This window comes from Cryptomeria japonica, chromosome 8 (genome assembly GCF_030272615.1).
Source record: "Cryptomeria japonica chromosome 8, Sugi_1.0, whole genome shotgun sequence".
NCBI classification, from domain to species: domain Eukaryota; kingdom Viridiplantae; phylum Streptophyta; class Pinopsida; order Cupressales; family Cupressaceae; genus Cryptomeria; species Cryptomeria japonica.
Window position 1 is genome coordinate 601,946,779 of NC_081412.1, and position 8,868 is coordinate 601,955,646.

At 35.6% G+C, this 8,868-nt stretch overlaps 1 protein-coding gene across 15 annotated transcripts; it reads left to right on the forward strand.

Moving 5' to 3' along the window:
• The first annotated feature begins 225 nt into the window (after positions 1–225).
• Positions 226–7,626, forward strand: LOC131053650 (glutamine synthetase cytosolic isozyme 1-3-like). 15 transcript variants are annotated; one of them, XM_059209620.1, is made up of 8 exons: positions 226–3,015; positions 3,111–4,470; positions 4,564–4,682; positions 4,989–6,015; positions 6,326–6,429; positions 6,526–6,574; positions 6,827–6,910; positions 7,124–7,626. In XM_059209620.1, exon 1 carries the CDS (start codon positions 226–228, stop codon positions 2,992–2,994), a length of 2,769 nt encoding a protein of 922 aa, XP_059065603.1. In that variant the 3' UTR covers positions 2,995–3,015; positions 3,111–4,470; positions 4,564–4,682; positions 4,989–6,015; positions 6,326–6,429; positions 6,526–6,574; positions 6,827–6,910; positions 7,124–7,626. The 15 variants fall into 15 exon arrangements, with proteins under 15 accessions (XP_059065603.1, XP_059065607.1, XP_059065601.1 ...); XM_059209624.1 differs by having other exon boundaries at positions 4,989–5,208; positions 5,320–5,429; positions 5,852–6,015; positions 6,526–7,626; XM_059209618.1 differs by having other exon boundaries at positions 6,526–6,910.
• The last annotated feature ends 1,242 nt before the right edge of the window (positions 7,627–8,868 follow it).

Below are 8,868 nucleotides of genomic sequence, written 5' to 3' on the forward strand. Positions count from 1 at the left end.
CAACTTTCATATCGTATGTCTTACGCTTGCCCTTGTTGACACGCCGAGTCAAGTCTATCTTCTCACATTTCCAGGAAATGTGTGTTCACCATTCCTTTCAAACGGATCTTTCTTCTTTATTCACGATGTTTCGCAGCGCCTACACTATGCTTCCTTTCAAACATCTCCTCTTCGTCTTTATTTATAGTAGCTACCCAGTTGCACTCAAACACTCCAAAACACTCGATGGCGTCGATGACGAAGTTATTTTTGTTGGGTGTTATTCCCCTCTTTCTTCTCCGCTTCTGCTGCGGATGTATCCACAGCGAGAGGGAAGCACTTCTTCACATTAAAAATAAATCTCATCCCTCTTATTTTTATTCGTGGGAGAATGGAACAGATTGTTGCGACTGGAACGGCATATCCTGCAGTAACACCACGCATCATGTAGTCAGTGTTGTTCTGATGGGGTTTCTAAATCCGAACCTGCGTTTGGTGGAAGGAGGCATCATATGGCCGAGCTTGTGCACCCTCACTTCTCTTGAAACCATAGACCTCTCTTGGATTGGAATATCAGGTACTCTTCCTCCCTGCTTGGGAAACCTCTCTTCTCTCACATACCTGTATTTAAGTGGTAATAGTTTGAGTGGGAAAATTCCAAGCATGTCTTCTCTCACACACCTGGATTTAAGAGATAATAGTTTGAGTGGGAAAATTCCAAGCATGTCTTCTCTCATACAGCTGGATTTAAGTGATAATAGTTTGAGTGGGAAAATTCCAAGCATGTCTTCTCTCACACACCTGGATTTAAGCTATAATAGATTCAGTGGAAACATTCCAGTGTCCTTGGCAAACATGTCTTCTCTCACATACCTGGGTTTAAGCTATAATAGATTCAGTGGAAACATTCCAGTGTCCTTTGCAAACATGTCTTCTCTCACATACCTGGGTTTAAGCGGTAATATGTTGAGTGGGAACATTCCATTGTCCTTTGCAAACATGTCTTCTCTTGACGTCCTTACGTTAAATAAAAACAGTTTCGGAGGTGAAACTGTCCTTAGTACTATTTGTATGCTCAAGAGCCTTGGTGAAGTTGGTATTAGTAACAATCACTTGAGTGGTATTATCCCAGATTCTTTAGGCAACATTTCCTCGCTCCGTTGGTTTGATGTTTCTTATAATGCTTTAAGTGGTTCTGTCCCAGATTCCTTGGGGTCTATGTTTTCACTAGGATACTTGGATCTGTCTTACAACCAGCTAAATGGAACTCTTCCCTCCTCATTTTCAAGGCTCTCCTCCCTTTGGTACTTGGATGCTAAAGGGAATGCATTTGCTTCCTCAACGCTGCCCTCTTCACTTGAATATCTCTATCTCACATTAAACGGCCATCAGATAATTTCAGAGGCTTTTTTTCACAACCTTAGCAAATTAGAGGGCCTGTCTCTGTCTGATTGTGAACTTAATATCAGCCCTACTTGGATTCCATCATTCCAATTATCCACCTTACATATGAAATCATGTAAGACGGATGGTCAAATCCAGTCGTGGATTTCGACTCAATTCTCACTTGAAGAGTTGCAACTAGCTGACAACAATCTTGTTGGAGAAATTCCCTCTTGGCTCATGGATATGAGTCATCTACGGTCAATCAATCTCACAGGAAATTTTCTGGAAGGTCGCCTTTTGCTAAACACTTCAGCTCAGAAATACTTGGAGGTCTTCGATGTGTCTCACAATGCATTAAGCGGACAACTACCATCAATTTGGCTTCCTCGTATACAAATATTGTTACTCAACCACAATTTCTTGACGGGAAAGATCCCTCCAACCTTACAGTTTAGCTCTTCGCTATTTATGTTAGATTTGGCAAATAATCAGTTGAATGGAATGATCCCTCAAAGCTTGGCCAACTGTTCTCAGCTTCAAATGTTGAATTTGGGGGATAATGATTTTGGGGGAATGATTCCATATGAGTTTGGTGGGCTAAGTAAACTGCAGTCACTAGTGATAAAGAATAACCAGTTCAACGGATCATTCCCTCCTTCCATATCAAACTGCACAGAATTATATTTTCTAGATGTTGGGCAAAACTTACTGAGAGGACACATTTTTAAGTCAATTGGAAACCTTTCGAAGCTCAAAGTCTTGGCAATGAGGAAGAATAGTTTTGAAGGTAGCATTCCTGCTGAAATTGGGCAGTTGAAGCACCTCCAGATCTTGGACCTTTCTTCAAATCACCTATCAGGATCTATACCACGTAGCATTTTCAATTTACAAGCAATGATGACAGAACCACACCAGGAATTTAGCATGGTTCAGTTTCGACTTGACATACCAGCTGCCCGAGCACCACCGTCATCTTACACATATGAGAATGGGTTGAATATGGATTCCAAGGGAAGAGATGAACACTACACATATATTTTCCCCAACATGGTGTCAATAGAACTTTCAAACAATCAACTAAATGGGGATCTTCCCTCTGATTTAGGAAAGTTGAAGGGGTTGAACTTGCTCAACCTTTCTATGAATAATCTCAATGGTGTTGTTCCAAATAGTATTGTAGAAATGATATGGTTGGAAACATTAGATTTATCTACAAATAATTTTTCTGGACCAATTCCTTCAGATCTTGGTTCTTTGAGCTATTTGGGAGCCCTCAACTTTTCCAACAACAACCTTTCTGGCAATATACCTCAAGGAGGACACATGACAACATTTAAGAAATCATCTTATTTAGAGAATCCATATCTATGGGGATGTCCACTACCAAAGAAGTGCAATTGGCCAGAGTTTGCTCCAGCTCCTCCTCCTGTTTCTACATCTATTAACGAAGAAAAGCAAAGTGAGGAAAGTGTGTGGTATGGGATTGGATTGGGACTGTCATATGGAGCAGGTTTTGCAGCAGTGGTTGTATTTATTGTATTAAGAAGAAAGTGGCAACAAAAATACTTCAAAGGAGTTGATTTGGTCTTGAAATTTTTTTTTCCACGGTTCCGCAATTTGACATTATGAAATTCTATTTCTTTTGTTGAGGTGAGTCAATATGAAAATATTATAATTTGTTTAAAGCTCATTTGATTTATCATTAAAATAATATATAACTTTTCTCATATTTGTGTGTTTTGCAGATCTTGGAATTATTGTAAGCAATCTCCACATACATTAATAATGTTCTATTTCTTATTTGGTATTTTCAATAGAATTTAATTTTGGTGTCCGTAAAAACTACCATTTTCACTTCAAATTATTGATAGATCTTATATTTTTCATTTGAATTATGTTTATCTAGGATTGTATTAAACATTTTTTTTTTATGCATACCTTTAAACAGAATATAATTCAATAAATGTAATGGTGGCATTGGCATCATTTCCTTTTGTCCACAAGTAATTGTCATCTAAATTTATTTTTTAAGCTTGCTATTATCAAATTTTAAAGCAATCAATGAAAATATTGTTGACGAATTGCCTTTGACGTTTTTGGGTATAGACAAAAAGCTCTAATGTCAAATGCAGTTTGAAAGTTTTTATTTTTCCATGCAACTAATAACTATTCCAAATCATTATTGTTGATTATTTTACTCTTTTTTATCAAATGTTTAAAACATACATTATCTATGTTGAGCATTTAGATCAAAAGAGTAACTTATCTTATAGTATTTATGTTAGATTTGTGTTTGCAAAGGATATCCAAATGATCATACCAATATTTCATAACAATCTAATTAAGAAAATTAACTTGTCACTCAATTTGCTTCATTCAACAAGTATAAATACATTGCTTATAGTTTTAATTTTAATTTTGAATAATAAAAGAAGATTATTACCATAACCTTATTATTAATAAAGAAATTCCCTCGTCAAATTTTGGTCTGAATATTTTTTTGCTGTCAATAAATTACTTTTGTCCCATTTTAATGGGTTAATAGAAGTTGAAGAGACTGTTGCAACTGAATCCTTTCTGGATGGTTTCTTCTTCCTATCTTTACTGATACATCTATTCTATGGGTTTTTGGCCTATAGATGAGAAAGAGGCTCAATTTTTTAATCTTTTATTGGATGAAAAGGTGTACTTGCACTCTAAGCTCTCTAGAATGCACTCCAAATTTATTGCCATGAAATTACAGCTGATAAGTCCAAAAGTTTGATTTCCTTCAATGAACAACTTTAATGGTGCATCAATGATCTCAACCATTAGACGGTGGCAGTCGAGTCCGCAGCGTGGGAATGAAGGTGTGTCAAGAGGAGCATTTCAGTCGATTTGATTGCCTGAATGAATTATGGGAGCTTGATGAATGTTAATGACATTATTTTGTGCAAAAGTTTGACAGATCTGCTTAAGTCACAAATAACATAGTGGGTGAACTTATATAAGCAAATCACTCAGAAACACTTTCTACATGGATCGTCGCCAAAGTATTCCACAAGTGGGCGATTGCTGTATACAATGTCTGTCACAAGTTTTCCATCTTTTATCATTTAGACTTGGGTATGTACAATTGAAAACTAGATTTAATAGTTGCAGTTGAATTATTTTGTGGAAAGAATTTATTTATTTATTTATTTTCTCTGTTTATTGCAGGGTTAGAAGGGTGGAAGAATTATATTGCTAGGTCCTGGCCGTTCTTACCCCTGTTTGTTGGTTTCCTTGTTTCGACTGGATAATGTTTGATGCAGGACATAATCTACAGCAAAGGCAAAGTGAGTTTTTTCAATTCTTAGTGTTTGTGCTTATTGAAGTTGTGCAATGTATGTCCTACTTTTTAATTCTGTTCATGGACAAGTGTTAGTATGTATGTATTTGTGTTACTTGCCCACTCAAGCCTATATTGTCTGATTGCTGAACACAATAAGAAGGTAGATTTGCTTGTTCAAAAGAAGAGAATGTGGAAAGAGGATTATTAGAAGGCAGACTAGTTTTAGCTTGATTTTTCCTCTATCGTCAACATCATTAGATCTAAATTTAGTTAATTTTATTAGTAAAACTTTGAATGGGTTTTGTGTCAGGAAAACATCCCTTCTAAATTATGTTGAGGCTTGCATTATGTCTGATGCTTATTTAAGGGGCACCCATGTCACAACTGAGTTTGAGGCCTTGAATGGGATAAAAATGTTCTTTCTAGATTAAGTCAGGGCTTCTATGAGGCCTGCAAGAGGAAATCTACAGTAACGTGGCTAATCTAGGAAGGGTGGCAGGATAAATGATGCAAGACGAAAACAACTCCAGGTCGCCTTCAATCTTCAACACTCAAAATAATTAACAAACGCAATAGCAGAGACACTTTGCTTTCTTCAATTGAAATGTAGTCTTGAAAAGATGCCCGTCCTCTGTTCACAGACCGTGAGGATGCTGAAGGTTGAGCAATTTGGCTTTACGCCTGCCACATTGATTCGCTTGGAAGTATCTAAAGCCTTTTCGACATTGAGGCATTCTGTCAAACAGTTCAGGTGCCTTTCTCTGCTTCCCAATTTTGCATACATAACTACCACATCATCTGACAAAATTTTTTAAAGATGGATGCCTATGCCCTGTTCCAAAGCTCCCTTTCACAAATTGTAAGAGTACTGGCAAAGGCTGTGGGCATTGGCTTAACACCTGCCAATTGCATAAATACTTTAAACTTTTGCAAGGTATCTATATAGTATATATCCATTTTGATGTATATTCTGCAATCACTGCGTTGATATCTCTCTGTAAACAGTTAAGTGCGTTGCCTATAATTTCACATTGTGCATACATATATACAGAGCAAGGTTCCTTAACATACTCAGGACCAAGTTCATATTTTAAACTTTCCCTTTCACCCTCTTCTGATAAGCCAAACGAAACTGAAGAAAATAAACCAAACAAATGTTTTTGGGCGATGCAGATCGCCACTAGACCCGGATGCTCCTGCATCAATAAATGAGGAGAATTTCTGAGAATACAGCTTATGTTTGATATTAGGAAAATGAAGCAAGGATGGCTGAATAAACTGTGAAGGGAATCAATGTGAGAAGATATTTTTGTTCAGTGCGCAGAAACACATGCATGGTAAGTCCATAGTACGACAGAAATTTAGAAAAAAATCTAGGACAAGTTCATTACTACAATGTATAAAGGCTCCAAGTTTTAGTTCATCTGGCTGTGATGAAGTTGCAAGTTGGAGCGCTTGCTAACTTGACAATCCACGTTTCAATTTTTTGCTTATTTACAGTGACATAGCATTATTTGTAATAAATGCTAATGGAATTAAGTATCATCTTTCGATTCAGAAACGATTCATTTATTCAAAAAGAAATTGAAGTATCAAATTTTGTCTGCCTTCTTGTATGTTAACATCTACTTTGTGTTCCAATTTCAGACCTTATCTGGGCCTGTTTCTGATCCAAAAGATCTCCCAAAGTGGAATCATGATCGATCTAGTACTGGAGAGGCACTTGAAAAGGACAGTGAAGTCATTCTACAGTAAGTCCCTTATACCTATAATTCAAAATCGATTTTTTTAAGGATCAGCCTGTGTGGAAATTTAAGCATCTTCCTGTTTTTCTCTGATCTGTTCAGTCCTCAGGCTGTCTTCAGAGATCCATTCCATAGGGCAAAGAACATCTTGGTAAGTTGCTATGCCATTAAAACATAGTGAATTTGGATGGTCTGCGTCACTTTGTGCACCATTGATTGATGGGGTTGTTTGTGGGTTTCGGGGGATTTTCGATAGATACAAATTTAGATGCAAACAGTCTAGAGCGGCTAAGGCCTTAAAAATGGATATTCAAACTGAATGCCCCCGAATATGAACCATTAAAGTCAACATAAGAAGCTTTTTATTGTGTAATCTAATTATGCTCGCTATTCCTCTGTGAAGAAAGCTCAAAAATTAGAGCCAGAGCCCTGCTACTCATGAGCAAGAGATACACGAATATAATCAAAATCACAGTAAAAGGGAAAGGTACATGAATAGTTGCTGAGTATTTGGAAATTAGTTATAGTATTTAAATATTGCATTTATGCCATCATCTTTATCACAAGGATTGTAATTAGGTTTTTAATATTTCGAAAGAGAGATTTTTTTTGATTTTTTGATTTTTTTTTAGTGTTTTGCTAATCATAATTTCTCATTTTGTTTTGAAGTCGTGATATGTGTTCTAATGTGTTTATGCAGAATCAAGAACAAACAAATAAAAGTGCAGTTGAAGTTGCTTACCTCCATGTACTTCTGAATCATTGAGGCCTTCTGACATCCACCTCCATTAGAGATTGGTCTTTGTCTCATGGAAATCATTGAGGAGGCAGCCAATCTGTTCATGGCAATTAGGATGCTTAGTTCTTACTCTTAAGCCTCTCCACATCATGTGAGAAGAGGTTGTGTTTAAGGAGAATGGTCTTAGTCTACCAATAACCATTGTGCTTTTCACCTGGTCTTTGTTGGTGAGACTGCTATCTGGTCGGATTTCAGCAAGTTCTCTTGGTTGATTCTTGATATTTCTTTGTTTGAGTTGTTGCTATTCAAATAAATAAGATAGTAATAGTGGTTGAGATCCTCACAAGAATATATCAGACTCCAATAATTGGATGTCCAAGATCTACCTTTTCCTTCCTTCACTCTTGCTCTCACTGTATAGCAGCTTCTTGTAATTGTGATATTGTAACCCATTTGAATTTTTAGTGTGCAACTATTTACTCACCTTTTTTATTAATATAAGTAACCATATTTTGTAAATAATTATATGAATTAAAAAATTATATTACCATGATTATTTTGTTCAAATAATATACAGATATTTAATAAAAAATTCTCATAGACATTTAACATTGTTTAGAAAAGAAATGAAATACCAAAACTTTAATCAAATGAATGAATTTAATTTTCCATGCTTTTCACTCTTCATGTTTGAATACAACTCACGTTCATTGTAGTAATGAGAAAAAAAAGAGGTAAAAGTAATAAACAATCCCCTATCAATGCCCTTCTGCAAAATTTCCCCTGCCCTGCAGTCTGATATCAAAGAGAAATAATGTGGAAAGCTTGCAATCATGGTGTTCCTGAAACCACATACCTCTTTGGCATTCTGTCAAATGGTTTTTGTGCATTTGAGTATTAATTAATCATGGTAGTCCACGACACAATCATCACATCAAACGTTTTGCGTACATCCTCAATCCAAACAAATATTTTCACTTGAACAAATTGTTTGACTTTTAGGATCGCTGAATATGCTTACACAATTGGATTATCACAATGAGATTTCTCTGCTCGATCACTATTTCAGCACAAAATTTAAAATTGGGCTTAATAAATAGAACCCAATCTATGTCCAAATTAGCTATAAGGAAAATAAATGGGTCATAACACTTGTCAAGTGATATGTGCTTCTTGCATTATTGTTCAACGATATTTAGTTTTTAACATAAATTCTTCATGATTTTTTTATTACCAAAATTTAGAATTTCATGTATTTAGCTTTAGCTACGATAGTTCGGGGTTTGTTCTACTGGATGACATATCTTCTAGGTTCTTCGAAGGTGTTTTGTAATAGAATAATTTTTCATTTTACTAAACATTTTATATGACTTTTTTTGGTTTTCTCATCGACATTTTTTTAAGGTAATTATCAATTATTTTGTAGATGATATAGTATCATTTTATTTTTCATTTTTTATCATGATTTTGCAAAGTTTTGTATCAATTATTCGAAAGGTAGAGATGAGAACTACAAACATTTTTCCCCAACATGATGTTCATAGAGCTTTCAAACAATCATTTGAATGGGGATGTTCCTTCTAATTTCAAAAAGTTGAAGGGGTTGAAGCTACTCAACCTGTCCATGAATAATCTTAATGGTACTATTTCAAATAGTATTGTACAAATGATTTGGTTTGAAACATTAGACTTTTCTACAAATATTT

Coding starts and splice junctions, on each gene's coding strand:
- LOC131053650 (XM_059209614.1), top strand. CDS start 226: ATGGCGTCGATGACGAAGTTATTTTTGTTGGGTGTTATTCCCCTCTTT.